The following is a 22,947-nucleotide window of genomic DNA, read 5'->3' as shown; positions in this document are numbered from 1 at the left end:
TCAAAAAAATATATTTGATAGATACAGTATTTAAGAGTGTTGTTAACAGACACAGTGAAAAGCATTTCAAACAGCAGAATGGAGAGTAACACCCTCATCACAGGAGTTGGTTTAGTAGGACAATTTCCCCTTTTTTTGACATTTTATAACACACACACACACACACACACACACACACACACACACGCGTATATGTATATATACACATATCACTGTAAAAAATATTTTCAGGATTTGTTATCACAACATATTTTCTTTTGTCAATCAACTTTATAATAATTTATTTAGTTGAGATAACTTATTATTTTGAGTTTCTGATGGTTAAATTAATCTCCTTCATTGTATTAACTCACTTTTTCCAGTTCAATCAACTTAAAATTTTAAGGCAACCCAGGTTACTTACTTTTTTAAGTTAAACCAACAATATTTTTTTACAGTGTAGTCATCACAACATCTTTTCTTTTGTCAAATCAACTTAAATAATTTATTTAGTTCAGATAACATACAATTTTGAGTTTCTGATGGTTAAATTAATCTCCTTCATTGTATTAACTCACTTTTTCCAGTTCAATGAACTTAAAATTTTTTAAGGCAACCAGGTTACTTACTTTTTTAAGTTAAACCATCAATATTTTTTTACAGTGTATACACACACACACACACACTGTATATATTTAAATAAATGAAGAAATTTTAAAGACATTACATCATTGTGGCAGACAAAGCAATTAAACAGACATTACACAGGGTAGGTTTAAAAGTCAATCAATTATTTTATTTCCATATACAAGCTTCCATTGTTAAAAGTGTCCTTGTTAAAATAGTTTAATTGCACAGTTTAGAGACTCGTTTTAAAAAGAGTGAGATTGTGAAGTTGTCTAATTATTTCCCCAGGTTCGGGATGCAGCCATGAGCTGCCTTGTGGAAATATACAGACATGTTGGAGAGAAGGTTAGGATTGACCTTAGCAAAAAAGGACTGCCGCAATCAAGGTAAGCTCTTCTTTTTTACTTTTTTGGTACCAATTCACCGACAATGGATCAGCTTTACATCTACACTATTAGAGTATTCAGGACACCTCCACTCTCTTCTAATTCAGATGGTCATTTCGGTCTAATTCTAGACTTATCTGTACTGTACTAGACTATCTGTACTATCTGTTTATTTACTTCTATCAGGCAGTGATTAATCTAGACAGATGTGTCTAAACAGAGTGAAAACATTTATGTCTCTTTTAGTACTGAAATGATTAAAGTGGCTCTTCATACAGGTCATTAGGTGTTAATTTCCCTCCAGACCCAGAATCAGGCCCTTCCGTCTTGATATTAACTTGATACTAATATGCTCTTAGCGACTAACATTATGTGCTCATCACAGCGCACAATGTCATTCAGCTTATAGTTCCTTACAGCTAGCATTAAGTCTGCAAGCGAAAGCATACCCTATAACCCGTAATACTCCACAGAAAGAACGGACTGAAGTTGAGTGCACAGAGGAAGGCATGCCAGCATGTGCTTGTGGTCTGAATTTGGTTGTAACATCTGTTAGGTGTTCCTCCCCCTTAAAATCTGTCCATGTCTCCAGGGAACGTGCAGGCATCTGTTTCTGTGATCTTATAGTTTGAGGACTTTAAAGACAGGCTCATTTGGAATATGCCTGGGGAAAACAGTTTGCTGTGACTTCGGACACAAAGTCAAACCGGCGACTAGTTTGTGAGCATCCTGGCTGAACTATGTGTACTGCAACTACAATATCTTTTAATTCACCAAATCTCATAAAAGGAGTAGTTCACTTTAAAAAAAAACTTTGCTGATAATTTACTCACCCCCATGTCATCCAAGATGTCCATGTCTTTCTTTCTTTAGTCGAAAAGAAATTAAGGTTTTTGATGAAAACATTCCAGGATTTTTGTCCATATAATGGACTTCAATGGGAACCAAATGGTTCAAGGTCCCAATGACTCTCCTATTCGAACTCTTTTCATCAAAACGAACAAATCTTTTTTCGTGTCATTTGGTTCAATTAACGAATGAAATGAATGAGTTGACTCGGGAAAAGATTTGTTCATTTTGATGATTCGAGTTCGAACAGGAGAGTCACGAGCGCGCATCACAGAACAGAGCAAGGCGAGCTTCTAAAAAACTTAAACTTTGTTATTTATTTTTTAAATGAGCGATCATTTCGCTTGATAAGACCCTTATTCATCGTCTGGTGTCGTTTAAAGCCCTTTGAACAGTTTGCAGTTTGCACTGAAACTGTCTTTTGGACCTTGAACCATTTGGTTCCCATTGATGTCCATTATATGGAGAAAAATCCTGGAATGTTTTCATCAAAAACCTTCATTTCTTTTCGACTGAAGAAAAAATGACACAGACATCTTGGATGACATGCGGGTGAGTAAATTAGCAGCGGTCTTTTTAAAAGTGAACTACTCCTTTAACACAATAATTTGGGTGAAACTACAATATTTTAAGCTAATGCTAATTCTCTTCCATTTCAGAGAGCTGTTCTCGTTAGATTTGATTTATTAGATTAATATCATTCCATGCTGCCCTCTCAGCTGGCTTTGTGCGCATCTGTGGCTAAATTCTTTGGGTCTATACCAAATCCTGTTGCTATAAATGATAACCACACAATTAAAATGGCCCTTGGAGGGATCTATGAAAGAACCCTCTTTGCTTTCTCGCTAAAACCCACATTTAGCATAAATCAAGCAGACATTTTGAGTCTTAGGCACACTGACAGCCTGAGGTTTTCTTATAGACTGCCATGGATGTCTCTGTGAAATTCAAATCTTCTCAGCTTAATTTAGAGGCACACAGTCAGTTTGCTTGGATGCAGTTAATATAGGAAGAAATCTCTTTTGAGCACTATAGGGTTTTGCAAGCAATGTTTCCACTTCTCTCAAATTGCATAGAGGGCATCCCATCTCATTTGCAATTTAAAACTCTGTTTTGGAACACTTGGTAAAGGAGAAATGATGGACTTGTAGGATTAAATGTGTGAATTTCTGTCAGTCGTTGTCAGCTGGAATGCTTCATCTTAAAATTAAATCCTAACAGCATGATTGTTGGGAACAAAAGCTTAAACATTAATGTTGCAAGGCTTTACTTATCGGTACTTGTCCGAGTTAGAATTTAATGACTTGTAGTTTTTAACATAAACATAAAATTAGTTTTTGCTATTATTCCTTTAAAATGTATAATTGAGCTCTGTTATGATTGGCTAACCTCTTATCACATGGATTACACTTACTTCTGGACTTGCAGGTTTGCTGTGGGGTCAAATATAGTTTGCAAAGCCTGACCGAATCACAAGACCATCCTTGCTGAAGTGTGTCACATCAATTGTTACATCACATCTAGTCTCGCTCAGCCAGACTTATGGCTAACGGCAAAAAGTCTGGTCCTCATTGTCCCTGGTTCTGGCCTTGAAACACCCATTTGAGCCGTCTGATCCGACATGTTAAGCAACCAGATAGCAACCAGTCTGTTGTGTTCATATTTTATGTGTTAGGTCATCATGTCATTAGGTCTAGCTAACAGTTTAAGTAGTAGTGTAGTGTAGTCAGGGGGTACTTTAGGACAAAGGGAGTGACCAAATGAAAGGTATTTCCATTTCAGAGACGTTTACCCTGCTTGCTGAGAGTGTTTCCTGTTAGATTTGCAACACCTGTTTCTGAGGATTGTGTTGTGTTCGAAACGCTTGCATTTCTAGGAGTTACTGATCTGAAGGTCTAGTTGTTGTTTTTCTGTAACTGAGCAATGTTTAACTTTGGATCCATTCTTTTTTTTACAGGTTGAATGTAATTTTCAGCAGATTTGATGAAGTCCAAAGATCCGGGAACATGATCCCCTCATCAGGTTCAGGTAGGAGCTTTATATTTAGAAATTCCTGGAATTCAAAAGTCCTTTGAAATATAATAGCGTATGGCAAGCCGTTTTAATTTTTATTCATTTCCAGGATAGGAATTCTTGATATCAACAATTGTATTTTCACTAGTGAAATGTCACCATAGGCTGCCTTTCAAAACCAATTGTTGATATCAAGAATTGACCAGTTGAAATTCCAATTTCACATATCAGAAAGTAAAAACCTTTATTTTTGATTTCAAGAATTCAATTGTTTCTAGTTGAAATGTCTATTCTTGATATCCACAATTTAATTGCTACTAGTAACAATGTTCATTTTTGATATCAATAATTCAATTTTTACTATTGACAATTTTAATTTCTGATATCATGAATGTGATTGTCACTAGTAAGAAAGCCATTTTAGATATCTGAAATAATATTAATATCAGAAATACATTTTCAGATATCAAAAATTATAATTTTTACTAGTACCAATTGAATTGTTGATGTCAAGAATAGACATTTCAACTAGTGACAATTTAATTATAGATATCAGGAATACAATGTAATTATTGATATCAAAAATTATATTTCTACTAGTAAAAAATAAATTCTTGATAACAATTTATTTTGAATGGCAGCTAATGGTGAAATTTCACTAGTGAAAATACAATTATAGATATCAGCAATTAAATTGTTGATATCAAGAATTGAATTGCTGATATCAACAATTACATTTTTTGATATCAAGATTTCAATTGTTGATATCAAGAATTCATATACTGGAAATGAATAAAAGCTAAAACGGCTTGCCATACATAGCGGGGATGTTTACCTTGGCTGTTTTCCAAAACCTCGTTCTACTCCCTACATCCATCTAACTGAAGTGGAACCTCATAAGTGACTAATTTGTAAACCTCCAATATACTTAATACCAGTTCATTCTTCGATTTAGCTTGATGTCATTTCTAACAAAATCAGGCCAAAACGAAGTTCGTTTTGTGTTTGTTTCGGGAGTTTGAAACAGCTTGCCATTTATGAAAAAGTTCGCTCTGACAGGTTAACGCTTTCGAACTACTATTGGTCCGTGGCAATTACTTAATAGGTAGGTGTACTCTGAGCCTCCGCCTTCCTTGACATAAAAATCTTCATTGGTTCATTTCTTCAGTGCCTCAAGGTCGTAAGTCTGTGTGAAAACAAGAACACACAGGGGAGCCAATTAAAAAAAAAATCAAATGTATGACTTAATTATTTTTAGCTTTTAATCCACTCATGAACCCTAGAAACCCTGCTGTATATTCTGAGGGGTCAGAAATGTCTTCTTTGTTGGTGGTGGATGGGCACGGTCATCAAACACACAGTATTCTGACTTTAGCACGTCTGATTGGCCATTGCATTCACACGCTCAACAGTTAGGTCTGCAATTAGCTACTTTGCTTAACGCTGTCTCCAATAGAAATGTATTGATGGAACCTTTGATGGAAAATGGATGTATAATAGTTTACAGAGCGCTTACACAAAAACTCAAGGGAGTGTTTTAAAGCAACCGGCTATCTGCAAGTACCGATACTGCAGAATGGCTGATATTGTTACATTAAATTATCAAAGATTAATTTTGGACTTGAAACCCGCCGAAATATTTTCAAAGCTTCACAACAGAAAATTAATACAGTTTGGTCAATGTAATATCCACACAAGCTATATGAAATAAATTGAACTATTTTTTCGGAATAATATAAGTACTCTTTAAAAGAGGTCAACCGATAGTGGAGTTTACCGATAAACTAGTTTGGACCGACTTGCCGATTATAACGGATTTATCAACCGATCATTTTTAAAATGGATAAAAAACAAACAACACTAAGTCAAACTGAACTTTATTACAAAACCATGAAAATGTGCTAAATGAAGTCTATAATTTATATATTCATATTCAAATATTTAAGTAAATAAAAGACATGCATTCAAAGTGAAACAAAAAGTAACAGTAAAGTGTATTGGTAAATGTTGAAATTAACACACAATGCTTCAATGCGGCTGCAAAACAATACTTCTACCGCAGTTATTAACCTTAGTTAATGTTACAAATGAAATCTTATTGTAAAGTGTTACCGTTCCATATAAATCCAAACAGTCATGCTTAAAGATGGCCATCTTTAAACATCTATGCAAAGCCCAGAGCACTGATGTATATTGAAGTATAGTCTCTCACTTTATTTGCTTCTATTTTAGGATTTTTTTGGGAATATTTTAGAATGATTGTCTAATCAAAATAACGAAATGTGTATTGCAGTGATGATAAAACGGATGCGTTTCTGATTCTTTTATGTTTTTGTCGGCTGCTTGAACATTTGCTTTCTCACATCACTAGCTTTAAATATGCAAATTTTCCTTTTTCCTCCCCTGCAGCCAATTGCACACTTATATTACAGGATTTGTACTGGTTTTTCATTTCAGTAAGTGGTTGAAAACAGCATCTGTATTATAAGGATTTTTTTGTGGTTTCACCGAAATTGAAACGTCTGCTCTGCTTACTAGGGTGATCGTCTCTTCGATTCTTGGTTTTCTTTGTTAGTATTATTGAACTGCCAGTGAAACCAGGTAAAGGTAATGTATTGAGAGGAAACATGAATCAATCATATTTTTTTGGATAAGTGTCAGCTTTAGAATTAATCCTAAAAAAAAGATAAAGAGCAATACTCTTCTTGATCTATGCTGCATTTTTATTTAAGAAATCGCTTTGTGTTAGTCATTCAGATTCAAAGGCAGGGATTCGTTTTAAATCTGTTTTATTTAATGGAATAATGTCACACTAATTTTGAAATTGAAAAGCTTTGATGTGATTGGTTCACACGGCTCCATATAAAGCCATTTTTCATGAACCTTGTTTATACTGTGAGTGTTTTAAAAATAATGACTCATTATACAAGTGTTCTTTTGGAAAGCACTGATCTAGATGCGCTGTGAAGAGAAGCCTTAATAAAAGGAGTGCACGTTTTTGTCTGGTTACCAAAAGGTTTATTGGAGGTATTTTGGAGCATGTTTTTCATTTTTACTGCTTCGCATTGGTTTTGTCATTTAAAATGTATTGGGCTATTCACACAAAATTGATTTCATGTTTTTTTTTTATCTTTTTTAAATGGCAACTATAAGTTTACTAAACGCCTATCTTCAGGTTAGTCTCCTGACTTTAGCTTTGACCTAGTATATTACAGCAACTGTAATTTAAACTTATTAAATGGTTAACGCAAATACCATTAGAGTTGGTAAGTTTGAATGATCTACATGAGTTCATATTCAGTTCATCATCACTTAAAACTATCCATTTCAATCAATTCTTAATTTATAGTCATTGGGGCATTGGTATTGACTTGAATTTAGGGACATTTATTTAATAATTTTATTTATATTTGAAAATGAAAATTATCAACAAAAATGTCCTTTTTATTTATTATATTTTCTTGTAGATGCAGCACTTAAAAACTATTTCAAGAAAGTGCAGAAATATTTCTAGCATTATATAATAGGAAATGTCTTTCAAATGCACTGCTAATATTTTGAGTAAATCTGTTGTGTGAGGGCCAGAGAATCCGGAGTGACTTTCCTGTCCCGAGAGTTTAGTTGGAGTAAGGAAGAGCGAACATAAACTCAAAGATTGAGCAGCTGTAAAGGACAAGCAAACAGATCCACCGTATGTATATGACATTCAGTCTTTACAGGGGAAATGTTTTCCAGGTCCTTTTATTTAAAAGAGTTGGTGGCTTTTGTCTATGGTGAAGTCATAAGACCACAGCGGCAGGAAGGGAAGAGAGGGAGAGGCGGAGACCAGAGAGCGACTGCGAGAGCTTTGTTGTGTTTGCAGTGTCTGTGTGAATTGAAGAGACGCTTGCTCTATGACAACCGGAGAAGGTAAGGATTGGAATGGAAATGGCGGACAAATTAAAAAAAAAAAAAACAGCCTTAAACCTCCAGCTGCTGTTCTGCCAAGAGGGTGGCATGTTTATCTGTGTTTTCGTGTTTACAGATGATTACGCTTCTGGGATATTCATATTTCTGAGTTCTGAATATTGTTTTGCGCCCGTTTCTGTTCATAAATGGAAAGGCAGTGTATCCATACATACTGTAGATAGATGTTGTCATTTTGAAAGAATAAAACATCTCTTAGATTTTCATGGGTTCAGATATGCATAAACTAGACTTCGAACACTAAAGAAGACATCTCTCTTTTAAATTGGTTTAATTTTATGTGGTTTATGCAGTCTGTTCCAACTCGTCTCTTTTGGTTTTTGTTGCAGTGTTTTCGCTACAGTAAATATAGCTGCATTACTGATGTGGATTTGCTCTTTTTTTCTCTCTCTAGTAAATTTCTGCTTTTTTAATATTGTTCTATGCATCTCTGTTATATGAAAATCTCTTTTTTTACTTTTTTACATCCCACAGCAGTGTGTTGCATTTTTACTTTAGACTAAAATAATGCCCAAATAGCTGTTTGGTTGTGGTTAACATTATGATACTAGCCAAAAAATAAAGCCAATGCTTATTTTTTGTCTTTGCAATAATATTTACTGAGGATTCCTGCACAATAAAAGATCAGGAAGTTTAATCATCAGATTGTTTTAAAGCAGAATCCACTGATATCTTATTTTAATACCAACTGACAGCATGTTTCCTTCTGAATACACTGTGATGCAACAGATTGAGGACTTGTGTTTTGTTCAGAACACAATACGTCATTTGTTCACCTTCAACAAAGTGCCCTGCTCCGACCTTTTGTTGTCACCTTAGCAGTTAGCAATGCACAACATAGTGCTGTCGGGACCTGTGAGAACAGGTTATGAGAATGCACATTGTGGTAGTGATGTCTAGGATGCCCTGTGTTATACTCCAGGACACATTGCAGGAAGTGATGAGAAAGGTATACCAGTATATCTTCTTTAAATACTTTATACAGTTAATATCGGGCCCAGAAGCAGAGTTTGAGAGTGAGATTAATGGATCAGGGCGTTGCGTGTGTGTTCATGTCCTACAGCACTGTTATGTAAACATGTCGCTAGGGTTATGAGCTTTTTGTGCTGACCTGCTCAAAGTCACTCTGACATGTTATGCTGTGTCATCGTCTCTATCCAGTAAGCAGAGTAGACTGACTAAGTTGTCATTTTGCACAGTGGTGGGTACTGTTGTCACTTCAGTGGCCGTGAAAAACAACACTGGCGTTTTCATGGGTCTATAAGCACCCCATGTTTTTGTGGTAAGCAAATGACAATTGATTTAGGAGCCGGGGGAAGCTCTTTGTTCAAAGTTGGCAGGTCATGCAGAAAAGATTATCTCCTCCTTTCCTTTTCCATCTGAAATAACACATTTCTCAAATTCAAACCTGCAGTTTCAAGGGTCTCCGATTGAAAGGACGTTGAATTGATTAAATATTACAAGCTTGAAAACACATAAGCAAGTGTGTGTTTTAAGGATGTTTTGTTAGAACCAATGCTGCTAAGGTTTGACTAGTTTTTTCATAATATTTCATTTGACATGTAGCCACTTTGATCTGCCACAAAATCGTCAGGCTGGTATAAAACAGGAAAAATAGTCTGATTAGCCATTTTTACTCCAAAGAAGACGTTCCTATTCAGTTAAATGAGAGCTCGCTGTTGCACTGGTTTGCACAGCTGTTTTCATGATGCACCATTTTCTAGGCCATTTAACCCTCAGGTGCTCTTTGGTCATTTCTAACCAAAAAAATTTCTGTTTTGAATTTCTAAAAATCACAGCTTCATCGGAATGTTATTAAACTTGGTGACTTTTATGGCTTTATGTATGTGAATACAAAAAAAAAAATTGAGGTCATGATCCGAGCATGCTAAGTGGTCGTAAAAAAAAAATAGTCACACTTGTGCTCTTCGGTCAAAAATGACCGACCTATAGGAAATGAATGGGAAATTGACAAAAAAAAAAATTCTCTGAATTTTTGTACGTGCAATCTACAAATCGGCCACAAGGAAAGGGGTGACACTCTACAACATCTAGAGTGCAAAACAGACAAACGCACACACACACACACACACACATACAAACACACTTTTATACACATACACACCAATAAATTTTGATTACAAAAAGTATGTAAATCACAGCTTCATCTGAATGTTACGAAACTTGGTGACTTTTATGGCATTATATATGTGAACACACAAAAAAAATTAGGTCATGATCCGAGCATGCTAAGTGGTCTTAAAAAAATAGTCACACTTGTGGTCTTTGGTCAAAAATGACCCCATAGGAAATGAATGGGAAATTGACAAACACAAATTTTGTTTTATTTTATTTTAATAAAATATATATATTTTTTTTTATAAAAAAATCGTTTTTGAGATTGTTTCAACTATATATTCAAATCCACTAAAAAAAAATGTGTTCATAAACATCTGGGGAATTCACATGCTTCTCCATAGAGTGCTGTACATGTCATCTAGTGGTTACACCATGATTCTATGCCTTTTCTCTATACTGTAACCAGATGGTGCTAGTTTTCTTCAAATTTTTTTTTTCTGAAGGCCTAGACTCTATATTAAACTAAAATACTGCATTAATATTAAAAAAAAATATATATATATATATATATATATATATATATATACTGTATATATATATATATATTCCATGGCAAAATAGACCATACATATTGCATAAATATTAATACATTCAATCAAATTGTCTCAAAATACTAAATTATGAAGAATAAATATTATAGAACAAAAATAAATTGCATTGGTTTTACTGGGATGGAGGAAATTTAATTTTTAAGTGTCCGAGAAAATAACAAGTGTGACTCCGAAACGAAGAGCACCTGAGGGTTAAGCAAGTTAGGAAGCATACTGTTGAGTCGGTAGCAGCCTGGTCTGATGCATCTCAAATCAAAGAAAATTGTTATCAATATCATTGAGTGAAATAATAAAATACCTAGCTACTTGAGCTCCAACAAAACCGTTGATATCAGAGTGAAGGATGTCTTTCTACCCACATGCTGTGTTATGAAAGATGCCTTGAAAGATGTGAACATCCACTGTCTTCAGATGTTTGATGCACATACACACGTTCTGTTGTCCCTACACCCCACCAATGATATTGTGCTGTATTTTCATCAGTCAGCAAGCATACCTCTCAGTAGGCATTCCATTGGGTTTAATTAGAGCACACTGCGACTGCCTTCCTCCGCCAACAGTGGCTCTCTCTAAACGACATTTCCCAGCGAAATGCTGAAAAAAAAAAAAAAACAGCAATCTGCTTATTTCCTTTTACATGCATGTGCTTTGGTTTGACACATGTTGCACTCATAATCATTGATCAAATGGTTAAAATTAATTTTTTTTTTCTTGGCTTAGAGAAGAGAAAATCTTGGCACAAGTCTAAAATATCCGTCTTTAGGAGAATTATCAGAGGTGGTTTATGAAAGGGGATTTTGTGCCATAGTGAAACGTTGTCCTCCTCTGCCATCATGAGCAAAAAAGCTGAGGACACCCTGTGAAGAGACTTTTCGAATCCTAGTCCGCTTAGAACAGAAAATATCAACAGAAAGTTATCTTGACTTTTTCTGATTGTCTTGGTTTGTTTTGACGGGTGTGTTTGCTCTGTGCTCTACAGGCTTGTCAGGATTGTTACATAATTGTCCCTTTGTGGTTATTTGATTTAATCCTTGTGCACGCTCCCAATCACATTGCCATCCAAATATGTGAACACTAAAAATGCTATGTAAAATGCTTTCAAACCAAATTGCATAATATATATGCTAATATTCTAAGTAGTATTCAACAAAAATATATTACAGTTATATAATATTAAGCTAACTTGGTTCAAACAACAGTATGAATGGAAAATAGACTAAATTGTTTTTTATATCATTTATAATACCTTTTTTAAATCTGAGATGTGCATTAATTATCCAATATTCATTCGTTTAGGATATCATGTATTTTATAGTTGTTTATAGTTCAGTGTGAATAAATGACTTATTAATGATCATATGTATAAGCTGAACCTATTTATTTATCTGTATGTCATTTAAAGGGATAGTTCACTTTGAAATAAATGTTTGGTATGTTTTAGCTTACCTCGAGGGCATCCAAGATGTAGGTGTCTTTGTTTCCACAGTATTTTCAATTTAGATATTTTTAGGTCAAACCGTTTTTGTCTATCAGTCATATAATGCAGCTCTATGGTCACCACCTCAAAGAACCAAAATGATATAAACACTGTTTGTCTTTTTACACAAACCGATTGTTTCGTGTCTTGGGCCATCAATGTGTACTTACATTTACGAGTCATTAAATCATGTTTAATTTTGACTTCTCTGTGCATGCTCTTTGACGTGGTGACCATAGGCCTCCATTATATGACTGACAGACACGAACGGTTTGAACTAAAATGATCAAAATTGAAAATACTGCGGGGAAAAAAAGACACCTACATCTTGGTTCCCCTTGAGGTCAGCTAAAATATACCAAAAATGAATTTCAAAGTGAACTATCCCTTTAATTGTTAAACCAAATAGCAGGACAGCACTAGTGCTCTGCAAGAATCCGGCAGCAGTATATATTCATCCTGTGGCTCCTTCCCGTTCAGAAAGATTGGTGTGCCACCCCTTCCTCTCAGACTGCTGGAATGTGTCCATGTCCGCTCATTTGTTTCTTCGGCTTATGTTCAGAGTCCATTGCAGTAGATTAATCTATGAATATTCCAGCCCGTTCTCATCCTTTAACGTCATATAGAACGCTATATGCAAAAACGGCGCTATACTACGCACATGGCACCCTTTATCGTTAATATAACACACGAACCCAAGACGTTATAAATCCTTTAGCGTGAATATGACACGCACACCCTACCCCACACCTAAACTTAGCCCTCACAGCACGTGTTATATTAACGATAACGGGTGCCATGTGCGTAGTATAGCGCCGTTTTGTCATATAGCGTTCTATATGACGTTAAAGGATGAGAATGCGTTGAATATTCTTGTAATTTTCTGAACTATAACCTGCTTTAGACATCACTCAAGAATGGTTGCTGCCATGTTTGAACTCTAAAAATGGTCTTGTGGTATGAGGAAAAGCCCTGGTCTTCATTCCACATATTTGCTCTGAAGATGGGGACGTATTATAATCAAAAGATGCAGGTTGGCATAATGTTATGATAATGAATGTGACAAATGAGTGGTAATTGGCGATGAAATATTGACCCAGGGAGAAAAGGGAGAGAAAAGTAAATGTAAGCCTTCCCTTGTGTTCTCAGGAAGAGAGTATTTCCTGTGGTGTTCCTCGTGTGCTCTTCCAGATAAGATTAATCAGCTTGTCATATGTGTTACCATCTGATACACTCAATCTGAGCCCGAAACACATCCAATTAGTTATTCAGACAAACCATAATTCAATTGCAAGAACATACTTTTGATGATTTGCAGATTGATGATGACCTGTCATCTTGATTGAGAGTACAGCAGTGAACATATTTGATGAAACATTGATGAATTTCTTGTGTTCCCCTACAGATAAGAACTTTGATGACGAAGACTCAGTGGATGGGGGCAGGTCCTCCTCCTCTACCTCTTCTAAGGGCTTCTCCAGCAGCAGGAGAGGGGGCAGCATGGGCTCGATGAGACGACCCAGTTCTGCCTCTGGATCCAGGGCCACAGGTAAGAAGACTACAGCACAGCCCTGGTTACAGCTGAGAAACTGAAGTCAGATCAGAGTAAACACTGTAGATATCCATAATTAATTCACAAAAATAGAATTGTTCTCAGAAAGATTACCTTTCGAAAAGCTTGTAGTTTACCAGGCTGAGAGGAGAAGAGATGTTGAGAAATGACTGGAGATTAATAAGGACTCTGTTGGCTGGGCAAGAGGCAACACTGCAGATTTCTATATTATGTAATAGTCTTTGATGTATTAAACTCAGATTGCCATGTGACTTGCATGGTGGTTTTAAATAGAAGGCATATACTGTATGTATGTTAATCCACCATGAAGTCACTTGAAAATCTCAGTTTAAAACTTTGTGTGTGTGTGTGTGTGTCTATATATATATATATATATATATGTATGTGTGTGTGTGTGTGTGTGTGTATATATGTATGTGTGTCTATATATATATATATATATATATATATATGTGTGTGTGTGTGTGTGTGTGTGTGTGTGTGTGTATATATATATATATATATATATACACACACACATACATATATACATGTGTATATGTATATACAATAAATGCTGTCATTTGATTAAAAAAAATAATTGCACATTTTTCTGTAATTTGTTTTCTCAATTTTAGCCATTAGTTATAGTCATTCAACTTTACAGTATATTTGACCGCTATCAATTTGAACATTTAATAGGTTTTAAAAATATATAACTTAAGAAAGTGAAGTGAAGGCCAGGTATGGCAACCCATACTCGGAAATGGCCCTCTGCATTTAACCCATCCAATAATAAACCCATATATGTGTGCATTAATTTTACATTACTGATATATAATGTTGTTTATTTAGAAAAAAATTATAACTTTTATTCAGCTAGGATGCATAAAATTGATCAAAAGCGATACGTGTAATTATACAAAATATTTGTTTCAAATAAATCTGTTTTTTTTTTTCATCAAAATATATCACAGCTTCCAGAATAAGCATGATTTCTGAAGGATCATGTGACACTGAAGACTGGAGAATGTCTGCTGAAAAATTAATTTAAGCCATCACAGGAATAAAATACATATAAAAATATATTAAAATTGTTATTTTAATTTTAAATAATATTTTATAATATAATATAATATTTTTAATTTGTATTTATAATATAATATAATTTATAATATTTATAATATAATATTAAATATATAAAATTTATAATATAATATAATATTTTTAATCTGTATTTATAATATAATATAATTTATAATATTTATAATATAATATTAAATATATAAAATTTATAATATAATATAATATTTTTTAATTTGTATTAATATTTTTCCTGTGATTCTAATTTGATTTAAATTACATTAAAAAAAGCTTTTATATATATATATATATATATATATATATATATATATAGACCATTTCACAAGATGTAAACAACACTGGTCCAGAAGCACTTCCTGTTTCAGTTTTTTAACACTACATAAAAGCTGGGATAAAATACAACCAACAGAACATATAAAACTGAATCAAAAAGTTAAACAAACATCTTTAAGATGTTTACTTTACATGTGAAATAAAGAAAACGGTTACAAACTGAAACAGGAAGTACTTCTGGACCAGTCTTGTTTACATCTTGTGAAAATTTTGTGATTGCAATCCCTCAGGGAAGGACAGTGTCAGTGCAGGAGGTGTGGATGAAGAGGATTTTATCAAGGGTTTTGAAGATGTACCTGCAGTGCAGGTAATGTATCTTAAATGGACAGTGTCATGCAATTTAGCAGGGATTTTTTTTATTTAAATATTCACAGCATGACATGTTGTATGCTTTTAGATATATTCCAGTAAGGATTTGGAGGACTCTTTGAATAAGATCCGAGAAATTTTGTCAGATGACAAGCAAGACTGGGAGCACCGCGTCACTGCTGTAAGTCGCCGAAGAAAGTGCGGTCACAACACATGCACTCCAGCTTGAAAAACTTGTCTTTGGCATAGCACTGAAGAAACTCTTATGTCATGTATTTAGCTGAAGAAAGTGCGGTCACTGGTTCTGGCTGGTGCGACTGAGCATGAGGGTTTCCTTCAACATCTACGTCTTTTAGAAGGTGCCTTCAAGATGTCAGCTAAAGATCTTCGGTCACAAGTGGTTCGAGAGGCCTGTATCACATTAGGGTATGAAGCCACTCTTCTCTACCAGCTTCATATAGCTTTCATGTGTGATTATCCACCACTACCATGTTCATTGATCAAAGACGCACCTCAGCAACAGGGCAATTTTTCACAAATCAGTCTTAAAAGCACTTAATCTTACTCCGATACATGTTCTATCTCAAATATCATCGGGATGCAGCGTTAAAAAGTGCCGTTTCAAGGGGTAAATGAAGCTGTTGTGCGGCTCTCTGTGATTGAGCATGACTCAATGTCGGTATTTAATTATTCTGGGTCGTAATGTGTTTCTAATGAAGTGGAACTGAGCTAGCGGCGGCGTGCAGGACAGCTCTTCTGCTAAAGTGCAGCCACTTGATGGATATCTAAACAAGTTCCATGCCTTAATGTCACACGAATTTGATTCATTTCCATCTAGACCTAAGTTTACGGATCTTATATTTGTGTCTTGTTGATTGGTGGTTTTTGCTGTCTCTCAGGCATCTGTCTTCAGTGTTGGGGAATAAATTCGATCACGGGGCTGAAAGCATCATGCCTACGCTGCTCAACCTGGTGCCCAACAGCGCTAAAGTTATGGCCACATCCGGAATGGCAGCCATCCGCATCATCTTACGAGTGAGTTCTGATGATTTTCTTTATACTTTTTCACATGTATTTATACTTTAAGACTCCATTCTGGGATCAAATTGAAAGAGTTAGATAATGATTCTGTTCCAAAACCTAGTGAACTGCCTTGCTGTCTACTGTTTACATAAGCAGCTACCCACAAAACTCATTTTGAACCTCATAAGAACCTTAATTGAATTGGGATGCTCTAAATGGGCAGCAATTTCACACAGCAAACAAATTACATGACACTACTCACTTTTGGATACTAGCACTGCACATGTTCCTCACTATATTAGCTTTAATGTTAATGTTTAATGTTTCTGGCTTTTTGTGATTTACGCTACCTTTCAAACTTTTGGGGTCAGTAAGATTTTTTTTTATTAATTAAATTAAAGGAGGAGTTCACTTTTAAAAAAACTTTTGCTGTTAATTTATTCACCTTTTACTCACTTTCTTCAGTCGAAAAGAAATTAAGGTTTTTGATGAAAACATTCCAGCATTTTTCTCCATATAATGGACTTCAATGGGAACCAAACGGTTCAAGGTCCAAAAGACAGTTTCAGTGCAAACTGCAAACTGTTCAAAGGGCTTTAAACAATTTCAGATGATGAATAAGGGTCTTATCAAGCGAAACGATCACTCATGTAAAAAAAAAAATCAAAATTTAAGTTTTATAAGCTCAAATTGCTCTGTTCTGTGACGCCCGTCTGTGACTCTCCTATTCGAGCTTGTTCATCAAAATGAATGAATCTTTTTCCCAAGTCAACTCGTTCATTTCGTTTGTTGAATGAACCAAATGACACGAAAAAAGATTTGTTCTGTTTGATGAACGAGTTCGAACAGGAGAGTCACGAACGCACATCACAGAACAGAGCAAGGCGACCATTTGAGCTTATAAAACGTAAACTTTTTTTTTTAAATGAGCGATCGTTTCGCTTGATAAGACCCTTATTCATCGTCTGGAATCGTTTAAAGCCCTTTGAATAGTTTGCAGTTTGCATTGAAACTGTCTTTTGGACCTTGAACCGTTTGGTTCCCATTGAAGTCCATTATATGGAGAAAATCTTGGAATGTTTTCATCAAAAACCTTAATTTCTTTTCGACTGAAGAAAGAATGACATGGACATCTTGGATGACATGGGGGTGAGTAAATTATCACCAAAAGTTTTTTTTTAAAAGGGAACTACTCCTTTAAGACGTTTTAGCAAGGGCATATTAATTTGATCAAAAGTGACAGTCTGGACATGTATAATAAGTTTACAATATTAACATGTTTTTTTTTACTCTATTAAATAAATGCAGCCTTGGTGAAACCTTCTTATAAAAAAAAAAAAACATGTTACGACCACAAATATTTCAACAAGAGTAGTGTATTTATTCTATTCTATGTTTTAATTCTGTGTGCACCAAGATTTATAATTGTGCTTTTGTCTTTCTCAGCATACACACTTCCCACGCCTTATCCCGATCATCACCAGCAATTGCACTTCCAAATCTGTGGCTGTTCGAAGGTAAACTAGACCTCCCTGAGAGATCTGCTTAAAAAAAAGAAAGGCATTGTCTTCTAATAGAAATACTTGTTCATTTTCTCCCCATCAGACGGTGTTATGAGTTTTTAGACCTGTTATTGCAAGAATGGCAGACACATACTCTAGAGAGGTGAGTGGAAAATGATTGATGATCATGTGTTTCTGTAAAGTTTTGCTCGGGATGTATCTCATAGAACTTGGTATTTTTGTTTATTCCTTCTTCTGCCAAGCAGTCACCCCCCCTCCCTTTCCTGTTTTTGTGACATTTAACTGGTGAAATCGTGTTACTTATCAAAGCTCGGCTGAACGGGCGACTGATGACTCTTTTCGCGTGTTGAATTGATGAGCCAGGGATGTGTGGCAACCATGCGTCCCAGCCGTTTCCATGGCAATATAGCCAGGAGCTCTTTTATAAGGAGGTCTGGACTCCCCTTATCCTCTCTTTCCCACTGTTCTGCCTTTAGAGAACTGGGAAAAAAGGTCTGCCGTCTGGTCCAGAAAGTTTCAAAGGAGACTCAGTGAATTCACTGTTGGTTCTGCAGACTGTAAGAAACTGTATTCATCATGTTTCCTTACTACCCTAGGCATGTGGCGGTTCTCACTGAGACCATCAAGAAGGGGATCCATGATGCTGACTCTGAGGCCAGATCTGTGGCCAGAAAGTAAGTCAGTTTGCCTTTTTCTTTTGTATATTTGGAGTCCTTATTAATATATGTGCTTTAATAGTGCATTTTAACATTTGTCTCAGTCTAGATCATTTCAAAAGGTTGTCCATTTGTTCTATAGGTGTTATTGGGGATTCCATGGCCATTACAGTCGGGAGGCAGAGCACCTGTTTCAGGCGTTGGAATCGACCTATCAGAAGGCCCTACAGTCCCATCTGAAGAGTTCTGACAGTATAGTGTCTCTACCGCAGTCCGACCGCTCCTCCTCAAGCTCACAGGAGAGCCTCAAGTAAGACATGAACACATTTCACTTAAAAAATCTCTCAGATTCCACAAAAATATTAAGCAGCACAACTGTTTTCAACACTGATAATAATAAGAAATGTTTCTTGAGCACCAAATCAGCATATTAGAATGATTTCTCAAGGATAAACAGACACTGAAGACGCTGAAAATTCAGCTTTGTCATCATAGGAATAAATTACATTTTCAAATATATTAAAATAGAGAACAGTATTTTTTTTATTATTAATATTTTACAATGTTTTGCTGTTTTTATGTTGTTGTTTATATAATTTAAATAAAAGCAGCGAGCCTAAGAGACTTCTATCAAAAACATTTAGCAAATTTTATCGACCCTAGTCTTTCGAACGGTGGTGAATGACCATACAGTTCATTGATTGTAGACGATAACATTGTCTCTGAGTTTTTGATCGTATGAGCTGGCAAATATCACAGAGTTGTTGAAGTTGGTGAAATATTTGCCAGCTGGCTGATGGAGCATATGCACAGACTGATGATTGTGCTTCCTAGCATGTTGAGTCTTTTCTTAATATGAAGCAGTGATCTCATCTTCAATATTAGACTGCAGCATCTGTTACATTTTCTCCCTGTTGAATGGAGGCAGTGAGATCATCTTGAATTAGCACCAGTGTGATGAGTGACAGCTCTAATAGTCTCAATCTGCTAACGGCTTTTGTACACAAAAGCAGAAACACTGCTGTGTACTGGTAACAAAAATTGTAAAAAATAAGGTGTTACAAGCAAATTAAAATTGCAATTTCAATGTGATTTATTATTTGCAGATGGTATATATTCATTTACAGATAGGGATACTAGATAGAATGAACAATTACACCAAATTCACACTCAATATAAAAAGAAAGTTCACATATTCTGTAGATGTAATGCTCTTTTTTAATTGGTGTAGGATTTACTTTAAAACACTATTCACTAGGGATGCACCGATATGACAATTTTGGCCGATACCGATAACCGATAGTTTTTTATATTTGAAAGCCGATAACCGATATATCGGCCTATAAACTCAAATCTAAATATGCATCTAATTTTAGAGCCTGATTACAGAAACAAAAGTCTCACAATTAAATCCATGTCCCAAGCGCACAATTATAATGATGTTCTCATTATAGTGTTGTATAGCCGATATGACAGATGTTGTACCGAACCGTATTTTCATTTTTTGAAGAGATTTCAATGCTATTACAAGAAATTCAAAAACATAAACAGTGCTCAACAAGTGTCTCAGCTGAAGGGAATAATGCATTATATATCGGCCACGTTTTCTTACCATGCCGATAGCGATAACATTAAAAATGAACATATATCGGCCGATATCGATATGCTGGCCGATATATCGTGCAACCCTACTATTCACTCATAATTGGCTTGTAAATTTCACAAATAATTAAAAAGAAACAGCAAGTAACACATTGAATTAAACATGAAATTCTGAAGTAGTAAGACTGAAATAATTGTTTTTCTCAATAAAACAATACTTTGAAAAATACATTTTTACAGTGTTGTAGCAAATTTTGTAAAATGTTTTGGAAAATATGATAATATAAATACTATTTCTCATGAAATGAAAATTATTCTTCCTCAGTAAAAAAAGTGTGTTAAACCTACATTTTTTAACTAGATTTTTACAGTGTTGTATTTGAAAATCTCCTTGGCAAAAATATTGGGAAATATATAAAAATTGTCAGTAGACAAAAAATCAAAAAAAAAATCTTTCCATCTACCCTCCTGCAGTCGACCGATGTCAGTGAAGAGTGTTATTGGAGGTCCCGTTACAAGAAGTAAGTAAAGCAACACTTTATTTTTTGACTGGTTTGCCATTCACAGTGCCATGTCTGTAACTCTTGTCTGTGTAATGTGTTCTCAGGTAAAGTGATCAGCTCTAGGGTGTCCTCAACCCCTGGTGCCCTCCAGCGTTCCCGCAGCGACGTAGACGTGAACGCAGCCTCCAGTGCCAAATCCCGCATGTCCACCGCAACCTCCCCATCTCCCTTCAGCTCTGCTGCAGCCTTGCCTCCAGGCTCCTACGCCTCCCTGGGTGAGACCTCATCGCACTCTATCCATCTTTTCTCCTCTTTCATCTTTAATTAGGAATTTTAATAAAATAGCCATAAAAACCAGTGGCTTTTATGGCTGCAGCGGCCCATTAATAAAACTGATGGGCATCCATAGATGCTATTAACCTGCTCTGTGATGAGGAACAAACGACGGATATTCTACCATTTATTATCCTTTTAGGTTTTTTTTTTTAGAAAGTTTAGTGTAGTTTTTTTAGGAGGGAGAATAAAAGAATTTTATAAAATGCATCGTTCTGACAACTTTCAATGCGTTTGAAACTACTTCGATATTACTTGCTGGATTTACAGTATTATTATTAATAATAAATTAACATTTATTATTTATTTAACTTGTGTTTATAAATCCTTTTTTTATTTATTGAAATACATTTTAATTTTCCAGATGCATTTTCTAAAAGCAATTTAAACTATAGTGTAAAATCAGTCGAAAGTCTTATGTTGCCTAAGTTGTATTTTGGTTTTCTCAGTGTTAGTTTTTCAGCAGAAGACAGAAGAGAATGTTGGAGCTTTTATAACTTTTGACCACTAACTTGTCTGAATAATCTTCTTTTTGTACCGTTTTCTAATCCCATGATTCCTCATAAATGATCAAAGAGATTTTATTTCCTCACCCACAGTCACACTCAGTAGCTCCCGTGTGCTTCCATGCAAGGCCCGTTTCTGAGCAGATCCCTGTCTTCCACGCTTCCATGGGCTTAACTGACTCTAATCTCTGCCTCTTATGCCTCTCCTCTCCTCCACCCTGCACTCCCCTGCTTTTGTTTTTGTGTTTTTGCCCCAAAGACGGTGCACCTGGTAAAATAGATGGTAAGCTGTATATGTATATGTGTGTGTGCGTGTGAATGTCTACACTTTGTGCTGTCCGAGGGATTCGAGTTCTTTTGATGATTAACAACTGTACATCTGGCAGTCTGACTATTCTAGTGGTCTGCATGACCTGTTTGCATGATATATCCCCTCCTCTCCTATTCACAGTAAATAACAGTGGTTCAGTGTAATGAAAATGGTCACTTGTACTTGATATGATCTGTAATGTGTCATTTGTACCTTGGAAGAAAAAGTGCTCAAAAGTGTAGGAACCATGAATACCAGATGGTGGTATTGGTCTAGTTTATGGTTATTGAAACAGAGTACAAAATGGCTGTTTTGCACAGCTTCATACTGGAACTTTGTGTCAAAAGATCGGACATTTTTTTTATTTGATTTAATTGAACTCAATAGGTAAACTACTGTTCAAAATTTGGGGCTCGTCAGATTTAAAAAAAGTTTTGGTAACACTTTACTTGAAGGGGTGTGCATAAGACTGACATGACACCTTCATAACCATGACATTGAATATGAAATGGGGTTTATGCATGTTTATGACAACTGTAATTAAGTGTTTTTTGCTCAATAATGACATTTTTAATGCAAATATGACATTATTTGAGATTTCTTTATGACATCTTAACATAAACCAATACATCATAACCCGTCAGTGTCTTTGTGATGACAACTTGACATAAAATGAAGTTAAACTGTCATGTGGTTGGCTTTGACATTGGCTGTCATGAGGCATTATAACTGTCATGAATATTTTTCATGACCTCAACTACAGTGGTACTAATTGAATTTGTCATTAAAAAGTTAAAATGGCTTCATGAGAGTCAATGTCAAAACCAACCACATGACAGTTTAATGTAATGTTAACCAATAAAGCTAGGTGGTTATCAAATTAAGTTTGATAATTAATCTGCTATGTCGTGTTTAAGACAGGTTGTGTTGTCTTCGTAATGTCAAGTTGTCATGACAAAGACACTGACAGGTTATGATGTATTGGTTTATGTCAAGGTGTCATAAAGACGTCTCAAACAATGTCATATTTGCATTAAAAATGTCATTATTGAGCGAAAGACACTTAATGACAGTTGTCACAAACATGCATAAAACTTCCTTCATGTTTATAACATATGTCATGTCATGATTATGAAGGTGTCATGTTAGTCTTATTCACACCCCTTCAAGTAAAGTGTTGCCAAAGTTTTTAAATTAGGTTTCTTA

At 35.2% G+C, this 22,947-nt stretch overlaps 1 protein-coding gene across 1 annotated transcript in view; it reads left to right on the top strand.

Moving 5' to 3' along the window:
* Positions 1 to 22,947, top strand: part of clasp1a (cytoplasmic linker associated protein 1a) — an 84,461-nt gene that overhangs the window by 34,503 nt on the left and 27,011 nt on the right. The window contains exons 7-20 of the mRNA XM_089133119.1: positions 895 to 992; positions 3,799 to 3,869; positions 13,393 to 13,536; positions 15,207 to 15,283; positions 15,374 to 15,466; positions 15,566 to 15,711; positions 16,185 to 16,320; positions 17,755 to 17,825; positions 17,914 to 17,973; positions 18,428 to 18,505; positions 18,630 to 18,797; positions 20,564 to 20,610; positions 20,697 to 20,867; positions 21,691 to 21,714. Of these exons, the coding sequence (XP_088989245.1) occupies positions 895 to 992; positions 3,799 to 3,869; positions 13,393 to 13,536; positions 15,207 to 15,283; positions 15,374 to 15,466; positions 15,566 to 15,711; positions 16,185 to 16,320; positions 17,755 to 17,825; positions 17,914 to 17,973; positions 18,428 to 18,505; positions 18,630 to 18,797; positions 20,564 to 20,610; positions 20,697 to 20,867; positions 21,691 to 21,714 (1,384 nt within the window). The remainder of the gene's footprint in view (positions 1 to 894; positions 993 to 3,798; positions 3,870 to 13,392; positions 13,537 to 15,206; positions 15,284 to 15,373; positions 15,467 to 15,565; positions 15,712 to 16,184; positions 16,321 to 17,754; positions 17,826 to 17,913; positions 17,974 to 18,427; positions 18,506 to 18,629; positions 18,798 to 20,563; positions 20,611 to 20,696; positions 20,868 to 21,690; positions 21,715 to 22,947) is intronic.

The sequence above is a fragment of the Pimephales promelas genome, chromosome 7 (assembly GCF_988280905.1).
Source record: "Pimephales promelas chromosome 7, fPimPro1.hap1.1, whole genome shotgun sequence".
In the NCBI taxonomy this organism is placed as follows: domain Eukaryota; kingdom Metazoa; phylum Chordata; class Actinopteri; order Cypriniformes; family Leuciscidae; genus Pimephales; species Pimephales promelas.
The sequence above is the reverse complement of the archived record's forward strand: the minus strand, read 5'-3'. Positions and strand labels throughout refer to the sequence as shown.